The sequence below is a fragment of the Schistocerca cancellata genome, chromosome 6, assembly GCF_023864275.1.
Source record: "Schistocerca cancellata isolate TAMUIC-IGC-003103 chromosome 6, iqSchCanc2.1, whole genome shotgun sequence".
Classification (NCBI taxonomy): domain Eukaryota; kingdom Metazoa; phylum Arthropoda; class Insecta; order Orthoptera; family Acrididae; genus Schistocerca; species Schistocerca cancellata.
Window position 1 is genome coordinate 345,668,669 of NC_064631.1, and position 25,149 is coordinate 345,693,817.

Below are 25,149 nucleotides of genomic sequence, written 5' to 3' on the forward strand. Positions count from 1 at the left end.
GATGTAGGTGGTAATCACAAACTAGAATGTGAGAGTAGTGAGAATTTTGATGTAATATGTACTATTGATTTCTTCTCTAGCTCAATAAACAGTGTTATTGGTGTATGTAAATCAGTTGATGTCTGTATTGGATCTGAACTAGGTGATATTTTTTTTATGTAGACATGAATAAGAGCAGTGAAATAACTGATGTTGGTAAATCTGAGACTGGGGGCTTATTGCAATTGAATGTAGGTGAGGTAAGTGACTTTGATGGAGATGAGACTTTTGTTAGTGATGTTGTTGATGAGGTAATTTTGGAGGAATATGGTGATTATCATCATCATCATCATCATCATCATCATCATCATCAGGTATTTGTGTAGTTTAAGAATACTGAAGTTTCAGAGTTATTTGTGAATGACATTGACAACACAGGTGATGTAAGTGATGTACATGATGATGTAAAGTAAGAGTCATGGAATACCAGTCCAGTCAAAACAGTTTTTTCAAAACAGTTTTTCATTAATGTCATGCAGAGTAATGTTCCAAACAGTAAAGGTGAGTTATCTGTGAGCCTAGGGAATAAAGGTGAAAACATTTTGAAGTTTGGGACCAGATTGTTGATAACATAGATAAATGTTACATTCTGGAATAAGTTAGATATGTTTAGCTGGAATCTGTATCCCAATCGGCGGAATGAAGTGGAAGAAGATCTAAGCAGAAAGTGTAATTTTGATAGAAATGTATTTTGTGTTCCTTCTGTAACAAGTGATGTTAGCTGTGCCATGGATTCCACTGATTGTGTTCAATCTTTATCTGACAACATGAGTAACCAAAGTAATGCTATGATACCAGTGAAGTTGATAAAACCGAGTAAAGACCATGTGGATGCAGCATTTGATGAAATTCAGTGATCTTTTGCATAAAGTGTTTGACAACAGAGAAGATGATTCAGATTTTGGGTGCCCTTATATTAAAATTAAGATTCATCAGTGGTAAGGTGACTGACTGATACAGGGTAGCCTGATTTGTGATCTGAACAATTTAGAGACAAGATCAAGTGTAGTAAGAAATTTGTGGAAATGCACATTGTACACGTAAATATAAGATGAGCTACTGGTAAGCAAAGCAAATTGGTAAAATCTCAGGTACTGTTAACTTTTAGTATAGAGACGAGTCCTTTGAACATGGATGCATAATGATCCCTAATCTAGAAGAAAATATACACTATGTTTGCAGATTCATATGACTACATAACTGTGTTTTGTTTCTCAGGAATGTAGTAAGTAAGGTCTTGTGATTTCTAAATTTCTCTCTTATCTATTGACTCAGTTAAAATCTATGATACTATATTTACATACAACTATATAATTATGTTTTGTAATAGATTTGTGATTTAGAATTTGGTACATATATGCTATGAGACTAAATGAGTAGATCCTTTAACAATTTTGAAATGGGACAATGCCATTAAATATCTAGTAATAAATTTTCATATTTTGTCCTGTAAAAATTAGGAATAGTATCTTAGTATATCTGTGTGAATCACCTTACTAGTTCATTTTTTCATTGCATTTTGTTTATTAATGTTTAATATAAGAATGCTTTTTAATCCAGTCTTATGTAAACCCTATATATGAGCATATGTCATGTGATGGGAGGAAGGTATTTAACAGCATACTTAGAACACAAAACAATGTTTCACGATTTTACATGAATGTCAGACAGGAAGTTACCTATCCCTTGGACCATGTAACAAGAAATCTAGGGAGGAAAGTGAAAGATGTGGGTGGATCCACTCCCACACTCCTGTATGGCTGTACCCTGCTGGTCCAGTCGACTTACAAGAGATCTTAGATGATGGGTAGTGTACTCAAGCATCTGTCAACTACATTAGTGATGTGACAGATTTGTAAATTGTTGGTCAAGAAATTATCCTATATGAAGAATTCATGGAACTATCTGTTTAGAAAAAATCCATCACTGGCATGGACAGTGTTATTCCACATAAATGTATGCTTTTTCAAGTAGGGTTCTGAACTTCCCAATACAGTATGTAACTTTAAATTAGTATGTGCCTTTTTTTATCAACTACAAATGAATCTCTTAGGCCTCTATGTATGTAGGTTAGTTTGTATGAACAATCAGCAAATAGTGCGGAAGACATTTACGAGTATAGACAGTGTAGTGTTGGCAGAAGAGCCAACACTGGGTTGCAAGAGGAGGCCGAAATGCACGCGTCAACTCACGCAGGTGGCGCTAGGTCTGAAACAGGATACGTAATGAATGCTATTAAGAAAAGTACGTAGCTGCTGGAATACTTAAACTTTAATCCATCATTTGTATACAGCATTCTTGATGATACAAGTGAGACTCTCTCTAGAAATGGTTAATGGCGCCTTGCTAGGTCGTAGCCATGGACTTAGCTGCAGGCTATTCTAACTATCTCTCGGCAAATGAGAGAAAGGCTTCGTCAGTGTAGTCACTAGCAAAGTCGTCGTACAACTGGGGCGAGTGCTAGTACGTCTCTCAAGACCTGCCGTGTGGTGGCGCTCGGTCTGCGATCACTGACAGTGGCGACACGCGGGTCCGACATGTACTAATGGACCGCGGCCGATTTAAAGCTACCACCTAGCAAGTGTGGTGTCTGGCGGTGACACCACAGACAGTATAACAAGATCTATACAGCTCTGCTTTCACGCACTGATTTTGGTCCTCAAGCTAGTCAGTTATGTCATCATTCAAAGATATTTACGACTCTGATTACCTGTATTTATCCTGAGTTCTGCAATATTGTATCACACTGGAACTTGAGTTGTGGGCAAACTCATGCTTAACTCTCATTTTGGGTACCCCTGGTCATTGCGACTGTGTGTGAACTTGAGGAAAGCGTGCAACTGTTGATTAAGGCTAGATGCTTCCTACGATTATTCTTTACATATGGTTGAACTTATTGATGTATGATTGTGAACTTTTTTTTCATTTTGTTGTGTCTAAACACTTTTGTTGGTCTGTACCCAGTGTGGTTTGGATTCACGGGTTGGTCCCAACATCGTCAGTTTAGGTCCTAATATTTTCTCATTATTTTGTCCTTTCATGATTCAACTTATCCTTGCACACACTGATTGTGTCCTATATTCCTACTCATTATTGAGTATATTCTTCTAGTCTGTACCATTGTCGTGAGTTTTTCGAGTCTGCTCACTCGCCATACAATTAGGCTCTAAATTTTTTCCTCTTCTCTTTTGAAGATTTTGAAGATGTGACTTTATAGATGTAAATTTGCAATCTGTAATTCTAGTAATTTAAATTGTCTCTGCACTTATTTCTATAGTTTAAGTGTTGTAATGTTGTAGTTTTGACTTTGAATTGTTTGTCTTGGGACAGAATGTTCCACAGATCTGAAAGTCTGAATGCCATGTCCTGAAATATGTATAAATTATGACTTGTATAGTAGATATTTTTCTAATTTCTTTTTATTTTATTTTTTTTTTTTTATTTTTTTTTAATATGTTATGTATCAGATACTTCTACACATCTGTATTCTATCTTTTGGTGTCATTTTGTACACCATTTGGCAAATTTTATAGTAGGTCACAAAATATTGTAAATGCATTGTTTCCACATTTTGTGAGGGAGATATTGTAACGGGACACCCTCCTCTAGCATTACTTTTCCTCAACAGAAGTAGTCGATACCACAACTAATTTTCGAATTTTGAACAGGGCAATACTGCCATAGCTGTTTTCCTAAAACATTACATATGATTTTGTTCACAATGTGTTATATTACAAGCTAAAATCTATAAAAAGAAATTACTTTATTTTCTTTGTTACAAATCCTTTGGAACATTGTTAGACTGTGTTAGGGCTGAGTGAAGTAGTAGTGGGCATGCCTCTGTTGTGATTGAATGTGATTACTGTAAAGTGAGAGACAATAAATTATCATGAGAACAAAAATACAGCACAGGTATTCTTCAAAGTTATTATGTCAGTTGTACCCATGAGAACCTAAAATGACAAAATTTTCGGCTTCAAGAATCAGCCCCTAGACTTGAAGAACTGGAGCCAACTACAAGAAAAGAAGACAAGTAAAAAGTATATTGTAAATCTTACTCATCTGTATTTCTGAAAAAAAGAGACTTTACCACTGACAACAGTAGTGACATCAACACATGGTGGGAGGGGGAGATAACATAATTTTTAGTCCTTTTTGCCAGTAACAAGTGGCTTCAATTTGCGTCCTTCAGTTGAGTTTGTGCAGGAAAGTGCAGTTGGTCTTTCTCTACTAAGCTTATGCCCAGTAGCAAGCGCTTCAGTCAATGAGGCTGAATTTTGTGCGGGCATGCACTTCCAGTATAGTCCAGTTTCATCTACATCTACATGCACACACTCCACAAGTCACCATACAGTGCATGTTAGAGTGTACCTTGTAACACAGCCAGTCATTCCCTTCCTTGTTCCCCTTGCGAATGGAGCAAGGGAAAACAACTGTCTACATGTGCCTGCACAAGCCCAGATTTCTATCTTTTTGTCTTTGCAGTCCTTAAGAAAATGTGCACTGGTTGCAGTAGGTTCATTTTGCAGTCCGTTGCAAATACCTATTCTCTAAACTTTCTCAGTAGTATTTGGCAAAAAGAACATTGTCTTCCCTATAGGGATTTCCATTTGAGTTCAAGGAGCATTTCCATAATGCTCACATGTTGAATGAACCTACGGGTCACAAATCTAGCAGCACACCTCTGAATTGCTTCAATGTCTTACTTTTATCTGATCTGGTATGGACCTCAAAACGGTCACATAAGTGTTCTGTATGAACACAGATGAGCTACTCTTTCCTAGACTTCTCAAAATAACTAAAGTCAATCATTCACCATCCATACAATGAACCTTACATGATCATCCCTTTCATGTTTCTTTACAGTGTTAAGCCAAAATATTTAATCAGCATGGCTGTATCATTTAATCATCATGACCATATCAAGCAATGCACCATTAATACTGTATTCCAACATTAGAGGATTGTTGTTTCTACTCGTCTGCATCAGTGGTGGATACATACAAGGGGGGCGCGCGAGCGCGCCGCCCCTGCCAGTCAGTCCGCACACTATTTGTTCATTTCTTTCGTCAGTCGACTCGACTGAATCAAGGTATCGAGTAGATGTACTTTCTTATGTAGCACACGCGTCAGTGTCATCGTATTTGATGATGTAATTAACCAGTTTGCCAGGAAGAATAGGCGCATAGAATTTATCATTTAAGGAAGAGAACCACAACTGTAACTTTTTTATATCATTAAGATGGCATTGTCTTGTATACGTGTTTAATCAGTTTAAACTTTGCATACAACTTGATTAATTTTTATTACAGTAAAAGTAAAGGTAGCTCAAGATATCTTTAGAGCCCCCTCCCTGAGGTTTTTTTGTACCCGCCACTGGTCTGCATTAACGTACATTTTTCCACATTTAGTTCAAGCAGCCGCTCACGACACCAAATAGAAATTCTGTCCAAGTCATCCTTTATTCTTCTACATTCACTCAAGGACTATTTGTTTTACACGCTACAGAATAATCAGCAAAAAGTTGCAAACTGCTGTTCACCATTCAGGGATAAAATGATTCTGTTCAATGTAACTGAAGAATTCATCATCAAAAGTAGCATTAGCTACATCTTTGTCTGCAGTAATTTTCTGGACGTGAATGGTAATTTCTTGACTCCTGCAGCAATATTAGAACAAGTCAGCCACCACGATGAAGTGTTGAATTTTCCTTCAATTTTCAGAATTTTATACAACTCTCCTGCCAATAACATCAAACCTGATACAGGAACTCCTTCCCTCTTCTGCTGGAACCACGGGCGTATTACTTCACTTACTTTCAATTTGAAGGTATTTACACTTTGAAAGTCAGGCTTGGTTGTCATCTTTGAACACAAAATTTAACAGTTTTTCTTAATGTTTCTTTAGGTTCCTCACTGTTTCTGTACCTATCCTACAATCCTTAGGAAGTTTTACCACAGATTCTCTCTTTGCTAACTTATCAATAATGCCAATTACTTCTTGCTCAGTAGAACCACAATAGAGCATTTACTTGTGATCTTCCCTGCACATGTAAACATTGATCTACATCTACATCTATAATCTGCAAACCACTGTGAGGTGCATGGCAGTACCAGTTATTAGGGTTTCTTCCTTTTCTATTCATGTACATAGTGGGGGACAAATGATTGATTGAATGCCTCCGTGTGTGCAATAATTACTCTAATCTTCACAATCCCTATGTGAGCGATATGTACGGGGTTGTAGTATATTCCTAGAGTAATAATCTAAAGCCGGTTCTTGAAACTTTGTTAAAAGACATTCTCGGGATAATTTACGTGTATCTACAAGAGCCTTCTAGTTCAGTTCCTTCAGTATCTATGTGACATCCTCCCACAGATTAAACAAACTTGTGACCGTTCGTGCTGCCCTTCTCTGTATACGTTCAATATCCTGTGTTAGTCCTATCTGGTACAGATCCCACACACTTGAGCAATATTCTAGAACTTATCACACGACTGATTTGTAAGCAAGCTCCTTTATTGATTGACTGCATTTCCCCAGTATTCTACCAACAAACCAAATTCTGCCACCTGCTTTACCCATGACTGAATCTATGTGATCATTCCATCTCATACCCCTATAAAGTGTTACACCCTGATATTTATATTAGTTGACCGATTCTAATAGTGACTCACTGATATCATAGTCAAAGGATACTACAATTTTTCATTTTGTGAAATGCAAAATTTTACATCTCTGAACATTATAGCAAGTTGCCAATTCTGCATCACTTTGAAATCTTATCAAGATCTGACTGAATATTTATGCAGCTTCTTTCAGATAGTACTTCATTACAGATACCTACATCATCTGCAATAAGCCTGATTTTACTATTAATATTGTCTGCAAGGCCATTAATATACAACATGAGCAGCAAGGTTTCCAACACATTTCCCTGGGGCACACCAAAAGTTACTTCTACATCTGATTATGACTCTCCATCAGAGATAACATGTTGCATCCTCCCTACCAAGAAGTCCTCAATCCAGTTTGATCATACTTTTGACAATAAGCATAGGTGTAGTACTGAGTCAAATGCTTTTTGGAGATCAAGAAATACAGCATCTACCTGACAGCCTTGATCCAAAACTTTCAGTATGTCATGTGAGAAAAGTGCATATTGAGTTTCAGTGTTTTCGAAATCCAGGCTGGTTGGCATTGAAAAGGTCGTTCTGTTTAAGATACCTCATTATGTTTAAGATTCTACAACAAATTGACATCAACAATATTGGATGATAGTTTTGTGGATCACTTCTACTACACTTGTAGACAGGTGTGATCTGTGTCTTTTTTCTTTTTTTTTTTTTTTTTTTTTTTTTTTTGTTTTTTGTTTGAGGTATCTATGACAGATTATAGTTAGAAGAGGGGCTAACTCAACCGCAAATTCATTACAGAATCTGACAGTGATTCCATTCGACCCTGGAGCTTTATTCAATTTTAATTACTTCAGCTGTTTTCAATACCTCTGACTCTAATACTTATTCCCTTATCTTTTCAGTGGTATGAGGATTAAATTGGGACAATTTTCCTGGGTTTTCCTTTTAAAAAAAAAAAACATTTGAGAATGGAGTTAAGCATTTCAGCTCTTGCTTTCCTACCCTCATTCACTGTGGACTGGACACTAACTTTGGTGCCACTAACATCCTTTACATACAACCAGAATTTCCTTGGGTTCTGTGAAAGATCACTTGACAATATTCTGCTTCAGTAGTCACTGAAGACATCACACATTGCTCTCTTGACAGCCAAATGCAATTCAGTCAGCATTTCTCTATCTACAGGGCTACATTTTGTTTTATACCTATTATGCAGTAATCATTGTTTCTTCAGAAGCTTCTTTACAGTAACTGTATACCATGGAGATTCCCTCCCATTATGAACTGTTGTATCCAGTGCATCGTCAACTGTTCTTTTAAACTCGTGCCAGAGTTCCTCTACATGCTTCTCCCTGCGCTGAAAGTTTCAAGCGCCTCACTGAGATATGATATTATCGATTTTTTATCTAGTTTACTGAACATATTTATCTTTCTGCTTGTTTTAGTAGTCCACTGTATTTTGGTAATCATTGTCGCCACAACCACATAATGGTCACCGATATCAGTTTTGATGTGGATATTATCAAAGAGGTCAGATCTATTTGTTGCCATTAGATCCAATACATATGTTTAGCAACACCAAGGAATGCGATATAGTTAATGTACTCATTGTCAATATCCACCTTTAAAAACTGTTATTAAGATGTGTCGTATAATCAACAACGCATCCTCCTGGTGATTTTCAACAATATACTTTCATTTCTCATTTTGTCAACAAAGAGTAAGAAATCCAAAAGGAACCGTTCCAGAAGAAAATCATTTTATTCTGCTGTCAGCTTTACGTGAGTTAAAAATTATTCACCTACGCCCCCTGTGGAAAGGGCTAAGTAAACATACAGATAGGAAATCAGCTACGGACATGTTACAAGGATAGAATCTCTGCATTTATCTCTGCTGTTTATTACCTACATAAACAATTTAGGAGACAATCTGAGCAGCCATCTTAGGTTGTTTGCAGATGATCGTGTCGTTTATTGCCTAGTGAAGTCATCATAAAACCAAAACCAATTGCAAAACAGTTTAGGTAAGATATCTGTACGATGCAAAAAATGGCAATTGACCCTGAAAAATGAAAAGTATGAGGTCATCCACATGAGTGCTAAAAGTAATCCATTAAATTTTGGTTACAAGATAAATCAGCCAAATTTTAAGGTCATTAGTCGGTCATTAGTTCAACTAAATATCTCATAATTACAATTGTGAACAACTTAAATTGGAAAGAACACACAGAAAATGTGTGGAGAAGACAAACCATGGACTGCATTTTATTGGAAGAACACTCAGAGGAGGCAACAGATCTAAACAGACTGTCCACACTACACTTGTCTGTCCTCTTTTAGAACATTGCTCAGTTTTTTATATTGGTATGCCTACCAACCAGCTGTCACAAGAATGAATGGCCACCACCAAACTGTGGCCATGAGCAGAGTGGACCACCCTGTAGCACAACATGCAGCTGAATGTAACATGCTTGACTACAATGGCTACTTCAAACCCCACGCCATCTGGATCTTCCCCTCCACTAACAGCTTTTTCTGAAATGCGTAGATGGGAGTTCTCCTTACAACACATTCTCCGCTCCTGAAATCAGCCTGGTCTCAGCTTACGGTAACCTACAGTCCCCAAACTCTCCACCCAATTGTTTTAACTGTTTCCACCCGCTCTACTATCACCTCCTCCCAATTCATGTCCTCTCATCATTACTGTGTACTGCTCTCTTTCATTGCACTGACTGGTATCTTTCCCCTTCCCTGCTCCTCTCCTTTCCACTCCCTTTCTCCCCACAACCCCCACAGCCTCCTGATGCTGCAGCTGGCAACCTTGCCCTGCCACCTCCAGTCCCTGCATGCTCTGCCAGGCAGTGCTGATTGATTCCTCTTCTGCTATCTGTACCCTGCTATCTCTCTCCCTTCCCTGACCCACTCCAGATTGTTGTGCCCATTCAACACATTTCAGTTGCATTTTGGTCAGAGCAGCTGCAGACAGTGGTCATGCATGCATGCGCACACTCCCCCCCCCCCCCCCTTCTTCTTCTAAAGAAGGCTTTGGTCGAAAGTTCTGTGCTTTTGTCCTACGTGTTTGCAACTGAATGTGTCATCTTTACAGTGAGTAGCAATCAATCCTTTTCATTATACTGCTGATATGGATTTTACACTGTTTTTTCGTACAATAACTGGCTTATATATGAAGTACATGTGACATTCTAATACATAAAAGTCAACTTCATACCAATACCGCTTAACAGCAACTGACAGTTTGCAGTACTATACTACACTGATATTATTAACAATGAATAGTTGAAAACTTTTCAGTATTATTAATAGTCTGTCCAGATCACTGTGACAAGGGGGCTTCCATCTTCTTGCAGTTGTTGGCTAGCACAAAACACTGATATCAGCTGCCAAGCTTATCTCATCACATACGCAAATAAATTGTCACTTCATCTACGCAGTCCACATAAAACACAACAATTAAATTTTCAGTAGAATTAAAAACCATACCAACCTGCAAATTTCTTACTTTTTATTCATTCAATGATTAGACTTGAGCCGACACCCATTTTCTCAGCCCGAAGCTAGTCATCAAATGAATAAAAAATAAAAAGTAGCAACCTGGACTGGTTTTTCGTTCTACTGATCAGCAGAAGTTGTTGATCCAAACTACTCCAGCTTGCCGGAAGCACATAATTCAATTTTCCTTATTAATACAACATATAATCTCTTAAGTACCCTTAATTTGTTGTTCAGGTGGAAAAGATCATGGCTTCTACACCAGTTACACCCGTGTTCAGAAGAAAAAAAAAAAAAAAAAAAAAAACAGAAGACCTTAAACAACCAAAGATAGGATGTTCATATTCACAGGATGTGTACATTAGTATGTTCTGCAGAAATGATTAGCATTTCAGTCACCTGGGTTCAGCTTGTGCCCTGTTGCCTAGTAGGCACAGGGTCTGCCATAGGTCCTGATAACTTGTTCCATGCATGATGGCATCAATGTGAATAAGATGCAAATGATGTCCTGTAGTATAGCCATCCATGGTACATTCACCTGGTTCCAAAGTTCATCTGTGGAGATTAGCATTGGGTCACAGTGCTGCACCCATCGTTTCACCACATCCCACACATTTTCAAATTGGCAACGCATCTGGTGACCAGGTGGACCAGGGCAAAAAACTGACATCCTGTGACACAAAGAAGGCATGTGTTCACGCAGCAACATGTGGTCGTGCATTGTCTTGCTGAAAAATGGCATCTGGAGTGTTATGCAGAATAGGAATGGCTATAGATTGCAGGAGGTCATTCACATATGTCTCACTGGTCAGAGTGCCCTGGACACGCACCAACTGCAATTTGTGGGTATACTCAATAGCACCCCACACCATAAGGCCTTGAGTTGGTGCTGTATGTCCTGTGCAAATGTAGTCACTGTGGTGCTGCTTCTTCTGTCTGCAGTGAACCAAACCACAGCCATCATTTTCAAACAAACAGAATTTGGATTTGTCCGTAAGCACCATCTCGTGCAATTCCTGTCCCCAATGACGTTGTTCCATACACCATTGCCATCTAGCATGTTTCTGCACATTTGTCAAAGATAGGCAGAGAAGTTGATGACACACATCTAACCCATGCCATGACAAATGGCGATGGACTGTCACCCCTGATAGCGTACAATGTGTAACACTATTCTACAGTTGCACCAGAGCCAAGGAGGACGCAGATGAGGCGTTGATCTTCTGGGTGGTGTGAGCAGACCCATTTTGAGGTGTTCTACAGTATTCCGTGAAGCATTTAGGACAGACCTATTGCACTGCAGAAACACTTTGTCCCACACGAGCAGCAGTTTCCAAGAGGCATGCATCACATTCTCTCATGCCAATAATGTGCCCTCTTTCAAACTCACTGATCTGATGGTATGGTTCATGTACACATCTGTGAGGCATCCTGCACATCTACTCAAGTCACACTGATCAATTACCTTCAGTTTAGAGTGACAACTAGAGCCGCAGGCACATTTTACTAGTAGGTGGTGTTGTGTCGTGATATCGATGTTAACCTTGAACCCGCAGGCTGACGTGGTTCAAATGCTAATCATTTCTGCTGAATATACCAATTACATGTCCTGTGAATATGAACATGCTATCTCTAGTCATTCCAGGTGTTCTGTTTTTTTTCTGCTGTTCTGTTTTTTGTCAGACCATAACACTGCTGAATTCATATCCCACATGGAGAAAGTGCAGCTGTAAAGATCTTCATTGTTATAGCTGAAGTCCAAAATAATCATCTTATTAACAGCCTTTAGTTGTGGAAGCAGGTATCCTGGTTGATGATAACAGCTGGGTGAAATCTTCCCTTACTATCCAAAGAAAGTCTCTCTAGTCAGTAATGGAAAATAAATTGTGTCCTACATCAGTAATTGGGCAGCTCCCACCCCATAGAGGAATTCACCTAATGGTATCATATACCTTATGAAACTACTGATAGTGTACCAGAAATCGTATAATGCTGTCTTGTTGGTTTCATTAATTCACCAGTGTTTGGCTCTTACTAGTCACAAAGCTGAGAAATTCTCTGCAGTTAGTAAACATTTCATAATCTACTGAGTTGCCTCATATCCCCGATTGTAGAGCCAAACTTCTCACTCCACCAGGGAATTAGGTCAGTAGTCTGGAGGACCACAATCACAATATTCCCCACCCATTCATAGACATAGTCAAAACACTGAAAAACAACCAGCTGGTTTAAAGTGTCCAGTTAGCCTTTGTTAACATCCATATTGATTGTTTCATTTCAGATTCTGTTAAATTGTCAGGTGTATCCATCAGACAGTAGTCACTAGAGTGCAAACTGTAGGCCATATCCTGCTGAGCAGTGTCAATGAGGGTGGGAGACTATCCTAAGAGACTGGTGCCCAAGAATGACCCTGTAGCAGAGTTGAAGTATGTGCTCTGCTTGCATTCAGACAGCATAATTCTGCTTCTATAAGGTTCTCAATACCTTGATATTTTGAGCAGGTGGGAGGGAGAGATCCATAGCATGTCACACAATTAAAATTTCTGAAAATGAGTAATTGGGGAAACAGTATAAATGACTAAAGTTATCTAATGAGAACTTCAAATTTCATATGTTGAGTTGCAAGGCTGCAATTTGATGCCTCGGACAGAACCACTAAGGCATGCTCTGTCAAAGGTAAAGGTGATTATTTGGCCTCAGTAATAGGCTTTGAGGCTTTACAGTTAGATGAACTGGATCCAGAATCATTTACATCTTCTGTGTCAACTTTTCCACTGTCACTTGAAAGAAGTTGTAAGACATGTGGCTATAAAGCCCATTACTTCCTCTGTGCTTCAGTATTTTGCACATATTTCAATACTTTCATTTATTTGTCATCCTGTTGTTCTCAATAAATTTAGAACACTCAGTTCCAAGCAGGATGTTTATCACTGCAATTCACACAAGCATCTGGGAATTAGTATGATATTACCATCTCATGGGGAGGCTAACAAATTTACACATTACCAAACGTTCTTGGGTCTTAGATGTCAACACAATCTAACAAAAATGCTGACAGTTGAGGCATATAGAGTTAATACTTTAAAGGAGATGAAACCTGAAGTAATTAACACTGGGAAGCTTGGTGTGCTTCTTCTGTGGTTCCCTTGTTACCTTTCTTAAAATATTCACAATGTCAGTAGGGCTAACTACCTTCCAATCTCATTTTGATTTTATTATTTCCCTGACTACAGTATCTTGAAGATCACAATGCTTCCACTCTAATTCAGAGCACTACGTTAGTTGGTCACCATCAGATAGTGACAGATGTATTTTGCTCTTAAATGCAGTAGGGAATGTTTCAGTTAACAGCCTTTCATGGGTTTAACTGTTCCTTTAATTACATGCACAACTTACTGTCTATGAAATAGCCATCCTTCTCAATAGTTCTTTCTTCATGCTTTACAGTTAAAAACATACCCCACTAATTATGTGTGCTATGTTACAACTATTCTGCAGCACCTCAAGGAAGACTGACCATCCAAAGTCTTTTGGATTGAGTGTTTGGGCTAATGTTAAAGTTAAGTCTGGACCAAAGTAAAGTTTGCAACACTAACTGGCAGCTGCAATAGTGCCTCTTGTGGATTGTATAGAATCTAATGTCATAAAACAATGATCCACATTGTAGCCCAAAGTCTAAGTTAATTTCAAATGTTATTTTGGTTGTGAGCTAGTGATGGCAATGAAAGTGAATAGAAGAAAATTGGCTTTGGTGACAGGTGAACCTGTGGAGTTGCCAGAAATCTATGAAGGGAAGCCACCGTTATCGTGGGCCAGTCACATTAAATATGGTAACAGGCCTGGCAGCTAGTTCACTTCGGGTTTTCCTTCGCTAATTGTTATTACCCAACTTTGTCCCTACAAAGTGAACTACAAGAACCACTGCTGTTTCCTGGACTGTATCTGGCTTGCTTAGAATGATGGACATGTTATCTGCACTCCATAGGACTCAATTGGAATTGTGCTTGATGTTATAATATTCCAATATACACGCTCAACAAAGCAGTTGTGCTAGGACTTACAGTAATTTTTAAATCAGGAACTTTCATTATTTGAATGGACAATTTAATCTTTTGTTACAGGATGCTAATTTTCTGTTCAATAAATATTTGTTGACCATAAAGAGAGGTTTATAACATTGGTGATGAGATGGTCCAAGTTTTGATTAGCCAAGCACTAATATGAATATGAATTTTTTCATGCACACATGGGCAGCAATGGCTAAATCAGAATCAGGAGTCGGTCAATTACATTAATTAGTTCTATGCTGCAGCAGTCACATGTGCTGCTACCCATCCCAGCATTTTAGCATTTAACAAGAAGCAAGAAGACTGGGCCGTATATCAAAAATGCCTTGCACTGCACTTTCAGGCAAGTGATTATTAAATGGGATATTATATGTCCAAATTGTCAACAGGACTTTTTGCTTTCTACAAATCCACAGTTATATTACTTGATACAAAAGTTGGCTGTCTGACATTCTCTTTATTATCTGACCATTTTTCGAACAAAATGCAAATGGTGGTGGTATGGCTAGAATTCTTACAACCCCAAGTCAGATGCTGAAAGCTATTCATTTTGTATCATAGATTTGCAGGGGCTGAATAGGAAATGTAACTTTGTGTGTGTGTCTGAGAGAGAGAGAGAGAGAGAGAGAGAGAGAGATCATACGTGGAAAATTCAACATGTGATGTAGCAATTCATTTAGTGCTGGATAAGGATGTCCACAAGCAAGCCTTAAGACATTCTGAACCCTCCCTGGCTGAAGTGTTACAAACTGTATGTGTATTTGAAATATCACAAGCTACACAATGAACTTTTTCAGTACTTTTGACTTTTCACATGTGACCACAGCCACAGTCTTCATCATACAGAACAGCGCGTTTCTGTAACTAAGTCTAAAGTGGTCTCAGTCATGAATCAGTCCACGTATTTCAATATGGGTGCTCCTTCGTTCAGCCAAGTGCAATTGAAGTTGTGGGCAAATGATTACCATGAGGTGCCACTTTTAGGTTGTGCGCAACAGGCAGTCACATGTAAACAGGTCTCTCGAACATTGTTCTTTTTCGTTGTGGTGCCCTACATCAGCTCATCAGTATCCTGTGAAGCCACTGATACATTCTGTACACAATTTGCACTGTTGCTTGAAACAGGTTTGGTGTAAGCAATAGGCTTTCACGTCCACAATGTCTTAATGACGACATGGAGTCCATGATTTTGCGAAGTTCATCCAATTTCAGTGGCCATTAAATATGAGACTGATATAGATGGATTTGATACAGAACAGGTATTGTCCACCATTTCCTATAGTCAGTGGGCTTTGTCATGGTAGTGGTTAGGAAGCCTAGCAGCTCTTGTTGTTGTGTGGAGACATAAGGCAAACCATTAGTTGTGCAAGCAGCTACTGCTTCTCATCCCTTGCATTGTCCAAATGAACTTTTTTATAACCTTTCAGGAAGAAAACTATTTTCTAAAATCTATCTTGTGAAGGCATATTTTTAATTACTTCTTTAGAAAATCTTGCCTTCTGGCACCTCAGTGCCCTTGCCATATTCAAGAGGTTTCTTACAATGGCTATTGCAAGGACTTGATATTGTGAGGATTAACTCAATGGGGTGCATGATGGAAAAACATTTGCACAATCTACATTTCGTTTTTGCAGCCTCTGCACAGAAAGATATCAAGTGTAATTTTTCCAAATACGCCTTCTTTCAAGCAGTGGTGAAGAAGGCTTTAGCATACCAAAGAATATGTAGAGGCCATTTAGAACATGTCTGTGCCTAAATCCATAAAGACATTCAAGTATTTCCAGAAAAAGCACATTACTATGTATGCTATGTTTATTTTGCAGGTAGCCTCCATAGACCACCACCTAAATTGTCTCCACTGAAAGTGTGTCCCCTTCCAATGGTCAGAAGAATGCTATTTGGCTTTTTGGAAATTAAAATCGGCCCTCTGGTTGACATCTTATCTTACAATTTATCAGCCCCACTTGCCACTTGTATTAGTATCAGATACATCCAACACTGATAAGTTAACAGATGGTACAGAGAAGACAATCACATTTATGTCAAAAACATTTACTTCAGTCCAAGAACATAATTCACAAATCAAACAGGAAACACTGGCCATCATGTTTGGTGTTCATAAATTTTGCATTTTTTCGTATGGTCACAAATTTCCTCTTATTACTGGCCACAAACCACTCTGATCAATTTTTGAACACAAAACTGCCAGGGCATATAGCAAATTACGTTCATCTATGGGCTTTCTCTTTGACAAATATCCAATATTCTATTCACTACCACACTTCTGCTCAACATTCTAATGTGGATACAGTCTCTCATCTTCCAGTAGATCAGGCTCTTGTATGTGATGGAATAGTTACCTGCACTCCACGAGCTGGTATACCATTTATAATAATACTTTTTGACAACCATGTTGTTTCCACCACCATAGGACATATTTGGAACTATGCTTAACATTATAACTGTAAGTGTTCATAATGAAGAAGCCGTGTTTGGACTTAAATGAATTTCAATCAGGTACTTTTATTGTTTGTTTTCGTGGACCAGCAGACAATTTAATTCGTTGTTACACACTGCTAATTTGTTGGCCCTTAAGTGAGGGTTACAAAACTAACTGCAGAAGTCTACTAAACAAAGTGTCAATAGGTTCATTTGAGCAGTTGCCAGCGGGCTCGTACGCATGTGCAGAGCTGAATTCGTGTATGAGCAGTGCTTTCTCCTGCTTCTGGCTACTTGAAATGTGGCTGTTTGCTGTAAGAGCAGTAGCAGCAAGTAGTCAGAGGTTACTCTGAAAAAGTTTTCTGGCACACCCAAGCTGCCAGATCACACATGCGCAGAGGAAGCTGAGTTATAGTGGGGGGTCATTCTCCACATGACCCGTGTGTATGTTTCGTGATATTGCTGGTGTCTCTTTGTTTACAGCTCCCATGTCAAATGAAAACAAAACAGATTTCTGTGGCCGGGAGCCATGAAGTGAATTAATATACATTCTCATAATCATGAAACACTAAAATAATTTTGTTTCAATTTTCTGATTTTATATTATTTCCACATTATTAGCAATCAAACATTAATGTCTTAATGAAGCTATTGCTGTCAGTTTTGTGGAGAAATTTGCTCATATTAATTTTTTCCGCTGAGGCAGTTAGTTTATTTGAAAAGAAGTGTGTCATTCCGCACTATTGGCGCTAACAGGTTTGAAGCTGACTAAGCAGGCAAATCTGGTCAGTAGTTTAGAACAAAATATTTTGCTTCAAATATGTTAACAGCTATAGCAGAATTTTACAAATCTGTCTTCCGTGAAACTGCGTTTTTCGATCACAAGACACTTGTCCAGTACTTCCTCTAGGACTGAAGTTATTTCTTAATCTGTGTTGTTTACATGATAAATTTATGCAATACCGTTCTATGCTAAATTGTAGACTGGCAGCATACCGTGTTTTATCATTTTAACTCCCCATGTGGCTTTATATTTATTCTTAGAGTAGAATATAAACTGTTAGTTGTACAGTTTCTTTGCCTTGCAGACAACCTTGTAAATTTTTACACATTTTGAAATAGTCATGAAATCTATTGACCTTTACTCTGATGTAAGCCACACAAGGAACACCCCCCCCCCCCCAAGAAATCTGTATTCCTTCTTACTATCTTTTCGCAGTGCTGTGTAGATGTAAACCTGATTGGAAATGATACATAACAACATTGCAGAGTACGAATATAAAAAAAAAAATCTCTCAAAGTCACCACATAGCAAAATGTTATGGTACTTTGAGCTGTAGAGTCTAGTTTTGAAATGAATAACACGCTAAGAACTGCTTCCTTATTTGCATTCCTTATCTGGGTAGAAATGAAAATACAATTGCTCCAGGTACAACTCCCTAGGTCCTCTCAGCAACATGCCACAGGGCTGCACATGGTCACGTGATGCCCCACCACACACGAAATTCTACACAGAAATGCGACGAAAAGCATATGAGCAGAGCAAGCACCAAGCACGGGCTGTCTACGTCATCGTAGCTTCGAATGCGCACTACAGCCTATTGTCTGGCGCTCTGGCAACTGCTCAAATGAAACTAATGAGATTGGATTTAACAGAACCAGCATACATCAAAAAGAAGTATTTCAATTGAACACACTAATACTGGCACTCATCAAATGGAGATGACCCAGATCATAGAATGTGAAAACTTATTACTCGTGAAACGTGGTGAAGGATGAGCACAATGGAAACACTTATGGAACTGATGATGCAATGCTTAAATTGAACAGAAATGTAAAGCATCATAATTCTATGTTATTGTGCAAATTCCAAGTATTTTATGAGATATGAACTCTGTCTATCAGTTATTAATACCTCGCATAGACTTTCATCTATAAATTTAAATGGAGCATTCTTGTCTGTGTGTACAACATTTAGCTAAACATACCTAAATAAACTACACACATGATTTTAACACACTACAATGGGAATGAGAAACTTGACATATAATGCAATGATAAACTGTCATGTTACCCCAAGATGTACAAATTATTCCCTTAATGAACATCACGATACTGGATGTAGTTTAAAGAGGACTGACTGGAACACTCCATGTTCTGTGGAGTTAACACTGCTTGGCCTCAGCAAAGGTGGGAGGTTTGAATTTTTTTACCACAGAGCTGCAGCTACATCAACAATGCTTCACATACATGAAATTTCAGCTGGTGCATTTTCTGTGCTCTAACTAACCAACACAGCTCAGACAGCAGTTTGCAGTTATCATAGGTATAGTGACACCATATTAACTGCGGAAATTGATGGTCACTAGTATTCTTCTTTTCACATTTTTATGTCTTCACAGTATCATGTTTTCAAAAACTATATTTTTCTTTTATCAAAAATTTACACATTTTATGAGACATAGGCCTACTAAACTGGTGATCCAAAAGAACATGATACACTGGTAACTCCTGTAGGTTGGACAAAGTCACTTTGAACAGTTATTTTATTATTAAATGTGTTCTTTTGTGAAACTGCAATTACTTCATCACTATTTCAATACTCCACAGTATGGTTGAATTTTGTCACAATCCAATACTCTCACAGACGAAGAACTTCCAAGAAATCACTCAACTGACTGAAAAGCAAACTTAGTCCAGTGAGGCAATTACTAACAAGCAGCCCTCGTCACTCTCAAGAAGTCACCATTTAGTTAATTTATACCTCTGTTTCTAGAATATTTCACAAGAGTTTGAACTGTCAAGTCTGCAAAATAGTTGTGGTTAAAGGATTATGATCATGACAAAGTCAACAGTGTAGCATTCCAACAGACAACTGAGCAATGAAAAAGGTCTCACAATGACTTTTACAATGAAGCCCACTTCCACACTGGTTCACATAATTAGTGATACGGTATACTTCCATGCATCAGGACTCATGTACAAATAAAATATTCATTACTGATTGCATTCAAATATTCACTTCTGTGCATGTACCCTTTCCACAGCCAACATATCACAGTGGTATGCCTGAGTGTGATACCACGCCCAATGTTGAGGATAGGAGAGCTGTCAGTTTCATTTTATTCATCATAAATGTTTGTGTACAAAGCCAGCAAGTGTTCAATAATGATTCAAACAATGAACAATTACTGCACTTGCCAGTTCTCTTCATATGCAACACAATGCATTTAGAAATTTTTTCTCTAACCTGGACAGACTGTAGAAATAACCTAAACAACATAGATGTGCAGTACTGGTGTACAAACAGTTAAACTTGTCAAACAGCATCAAAAACATACATTTCAATAAGAAATCCATCAGATACTAATAACAGTATATTCTCAAGTCCAAATAAAAGCCCAACTGCTTCACAGTTTTACATACACATTTGTGTTAATTGTAATTATTGGCATGTGGTTTACATCACTTTGAGCTGTAAGTCTACTAGATGATAAACTATGTTGCGAATAGTAGCAGCAGAGTAAACTTTTAGCCTACTGAACGGCAACATTCGGTGGTAAACAAAAATGTCTTTATTGCAACTTCTTATTTCGCTGGATGCCATAGACATCTACACAGTTCTGCCTTAAATGAATTAATCCAAGTAAAGTTCCCATTCTCATAACTCCACATAGGCCTACAAAAGTTTGTATACTGTATGAAATTCAAGCTTTACAGATGAAGTGCCTCAAAGAACCAAAACAACAATGTAATGAATCTGTTATTAACGCAGATAATGTCATTTTATAGGTAATCCATGAACAAACTGCGGGTCAACTGAACCCACCGATACCCGATGGCGACTTCGTCCCACGACGTAACGTGGTGGCGTGTGACGTCATACATGCGTAAATATGAAGAGAACACAACTCCGCCAAATAGCCGGTTTCTGTTATTATGACTGTCCTTATCCCTGAAGGTGTTATTTTTAAATACGTAATGCGCCAAGGCATGAGGCACATTCATGCGATACTCAAAGTGGTACCTCGACTGTCCAGTCAAACATATTAGTGGAGGTAGATTCTCTTTCAAGTACAATAAACATTTGTGTGTTTAACGCTGTCAGACATCCTGACGCCTAATAACACGTAAACATCGAAACGACTAATTGTCAACATATACTCACTTTCTCCATAGCCCTTTTTATGTACGTCTCCGGCAAATTCGAATACTGTTTAGTTAAATCTCCAACTTTACTCAACAGCAACGACGTGAACCTCATTTTCTATTCAGCTTCTGTTCTGTCAATAAAATCTAACCAAATTTAAATCACACTCAATATATACTATGCCTCAACTGTAAACAACTAAAATGAGTACGGTACAGCTGGCGTTGGGCTGCAATCGATATATTAAATATGGCGCTGAAGTAAACATTAAATAACGCTACAGGTCAATATGTTACGACAACCTTTATCTGGCATTCATATTCGTTAGCTTCGCCAATTCACAATTATTCTATCATATTTCAACTCAATCTACACCCTAGGGTAGGCCACAAATCAGGGTGTCACAACAACCTATCAACCTATTTAAGCCGAGAGCCAGTTGTACGGTGTACCGTAGTCATTTTGGCGGCGGTTGTTATCACACTTTCACAACACTTGCAATGCAAAAATGACGGATTTTTGCGAGAGGTCACTTCTACATAACGCGAAATAGAATAGCCATTCAAGTGGCGCCACTGAAGTTGCATGCGTTGCAAGAGAAAATAGCAACACGGAAGGACCAGTATTTCGATATTACTAAACAACTACACCAGCTTACAGAACAATTTGTTGTGTTACAGAGGCAAGTATCATGTAACTGCAAAACAAGAACAACTTATCTGGAAAAGAAACAAGTAACATCAGAGCTGCCAGAAACAGCCAACAGGGGAAATTTGTTGGTATCACCAGCAGTTTGGCAACAGAATAACGAGGTGCACAAAACAATGTGTGCACCCAATTGGTTACCGCAGCCGCCAGTATTCGTGGCAGGTTGTGGAAATCAACAGGAGTGCCTTCAGATGAGAAGTGAGCACGCCGAGGAAACTGGCATGGTGAATAACTTGTCAAGTTTACTTACTCCATCACAGGGGTTATATGTTAAAGATGTGAGACCAGGACGCTACTGTCTCATTAATTCAGGATCAGTTGTTAGTGTACTTCCAATCAGAGATGATAGAACTACAGCCCGAACTTCGCAAATGCTATTCACTGCAGTGAATAAGTCACCGAAAGTGACATACAGAAAGTGTGAAATGGAAGTAGATTTAGGGTTCTGACAGGGTTACCAATGTACTTTTGTACTAACAGGGATGACAGGGGCCATACTGCAAGCCAACTTCTTGTACTACATGGTAATAGAAGTACATATCAGCACTACACAAACTAGGAAAGATGGAAAGGTCGTCATGGGTATCCTAGGAAAAAACACAAATACCATGAGCTACAAACACAGTCTGGTGGTAACCGACGAAATCGGCAGCAACATAGTGCATATGCTGAAGGTGTCACACAACACAGTGTACCACATTAGGACAGCTTCAAGTCATCCAGCCTTGCAGCAGCCATGAGGGTAGTCCCTTACTGTTTCATAGCAGAAAAAAACAGAATTCGGTGGTTTGTTAAAGACAAGCATGCTACATAGATCTGATAGACCATGGGCCTCGCAACTGCACATGGTATAAAAAAGATGGTAATTGGAAGCCTTGTGGCGACTACTGGGTGGTAATCACCTGTACAGTGCCAGACCAGGACCCTTTCCCCAAAATCAAGGATTTTACCAATGTTTTGGCAGGAGCGACAATATTTAGCGTTAGTTGACTGTAAGAAGACATATCGTCAGGTACTAGTCACGCAAAATGTTTTATCGAAGACAGTAACAACGCCCTTCAGTTGCAGTACATGAGAATGTGGTCCTGCCTATAGAGTGTGGCGCAGACTTGAGAGTGGTTTATTGACAAGATGCTAAAGGGATTGCAGTGTTGTTTCATATACTTTGAACGATATATTATTGTTCTCAAAGTCGGAGCAGTTGCATGAAGAGCACCTCCTAGCCGTTTTAGAGTGTATCGACAAATAATGCAAATATGGAGTAGTAAATGATGTGGCAAAGTGCATGTTCCAACAACAACAGGTGGCATTCCTGGGTCACACAGTGTTGGCTGCTGGGATATACTCCCTGAAGGATAAAATAGCCATCATCAAAGAGATACCTCGACCAACTGATTACAACCAGTTCAGTAGGTTTTTAGAAGACATAGATTTCTGTCAACATCTGCAAGGGCAGATGAGCTGCAGGCACCGTTGACAGAAGCACATGCAGGCAGGAAGGTGAGTGCCAGATAGTCACTGCAGTGGACTCCAGAAATGCAGAAGGCATTCGACCAAATACAGGTAAACCTGAAAAAGATGATTCTATTGGCGTACCCAGTACCAACAGCTACAGGGATCGATGCCAGTCAGAAAGCAATGCAATGCGAGCAGCCCTCCACCAAAATCTTGAAAATCACTGGCAACCTTTCGGTTTCTTTTCATGTAAGTTCACAGTGACACAGATAAAATGGAGCACTTATGACAGGGAACTGCTAGCGATATACGAAACAGTGAAATATTTCCATCTGTAAGTAGAAGTCAGTGCCTTCACCATTTATATTGAGCACAAACCCATCCTGTTCATGTTCAGCAAGCATAAAGACAACTACTCTCCACAGCATTACCAACAATTAGAATTCAACAGCCAGTTCATGAAGGATTTGTATCGTATTAAGAGAGCTGTAAACGTCGTTGCTGATTTCTGTTCAAGTGTGGAAGCCATCTCTCACATGATCGATTATGAACAAGTGGCAGTGGCACAAGGCATGGGCCCTCAACTACAGGCATATCCGCAGGACATCGCTACAAGACAGCAGCTTAAAAAAGCGTGGTTGGCAGGAGCGAGTGTTAGCATGTGGTGTGACATGTCACAAGATAATCCTAGACCTTTCATTCACGAGGGACAATGGAAGCCGATTTTCGCCAGCACCCATGACATAGCCCACCTAAGTGCTAACACAAGTGTGAAACTTCTGGAACACCAGTTTACGTGGCCAAGCCTTAAAAATCATTGCTGTAGCTTGTATTATAATAATAAAAAAATGATACATAATTAAAATGGAAAAATTAATGGATAGTACAACTGCATTATTAGTAAATGTTCTGTGTGTATGAAATTGTGCTATTCTTCATTCACTTTACCATTCACCACTTCTTCCTTTTTTGTGTGTATCCATCACTATATATATTTTGTTTGTATGTGTCATCTTCTCAAGGCTCTTATACTTCTGTTAATCATACGAAATAGGACCACGGACTTTCTCTCCTACATTACAATTGCAGATGCAGCCAGCCGACTCCAAGGACACCAGTGCCTCTCAAGATGAAGGAAATCCTCCCAACTTGGCTCCACTTCACTTCAACAAAAATATTTAATACTGTCATTAAGCTTTCTCTTATCCAGAATCACTTATAATACAAAACACTCATGACACGTCATACTTTGTGCAGTGCATCTTAACCATCCTTCTACACACGAGACAGTGAAACAAAATCATGTACAAAGAAAAGTGAATGATATTTCTTGTTCATTTATCTGCACCTTACCATGCATTATAATTAATGTCTTTGCCTACATTTACGGTCGGTCCTTGCATCTGTCATTATCGCTGTTTCATTCATTTTTTACATAAATTTTAACTGTACCATATCTGGAGGGTCTATCGTCATGTACCTACACAATTGCCCCCACACTGTACATTGACATGGTATGGAGACATACAGTGTTTTTGCATGTACATATTTATATTTACATTTGCCAATAGGTATCGATGCCCTTTATTTGTAGACTTCTGTAATTAATAGAATGGATATGTCAGTGTATTCTTTATATGTTTAAGTTCTACAAGAAATTGAAAGATTATCTACATAATATGATAGTTAATTACATATCTGAATTAAATGCACTGACAATAATGTTCAGTTTGCTTCGGCCTCACTGCTGGGTTTTGTGCTTGCGCACTAGCAGGTTTGGTGGCTAAGCATGAGTCGCAAATGGTCGAAATGCTAGCTGCTACTGTCAGAAGTGCGTGCACTCGTTTTCTTAGAGTTAATTTCACACTGAGTATCACACTTTCACCTGAGTATTACATATTAAAGAACTGCCGTGGCGATTGTCTTCATTCTGGATGTAGTGTGTGTGTGCTTATTGTTCAAAATCCGATGCTGTGGCAGAAGATCTCCATTCTTACGGTCAGGACGTCATTATTACCCGTCGTAAGCGAATTTTCAGTGAACAGAACCCTGGCCAACAGCATCCATCGATGAGGTAAGTACTGGCTTGAACAACTGTAGCTGACTGATGATCTCAGATGTTAAGTCCCATAGTGCTCAGAGCA

General features: G+C 38.7%; 1 protein-coding gene across 1 annotated transcript in view; it reads right to left on the bottom strand.

The window, feature by feature from the left end:
• LOC126191443 (probable 39S ribosomal protein L24, mitochondrial) overlaps positions 1 to 21,066 on the bottom strand; it is a 44,475-nt gene extending 23,409 nt beyond the window's left edge. Inside the window, exon 1 of the mRNA XM_049932322.1 lies at positions 20,861 to 21,066. Within this exon, the coding sequence (XP_049788279.1) occupies positions 20,861 to 20,956 (96 nt within the window). The 5' untranslated portion in view covers positions 20,957 to 21,066. The remainder of the gene's footprint in view (positions 1 to 20,860) is intronic.
• Between the last annotated feature and the right edge of the window lie 4,083 nt (positions 21,067 to 25,149).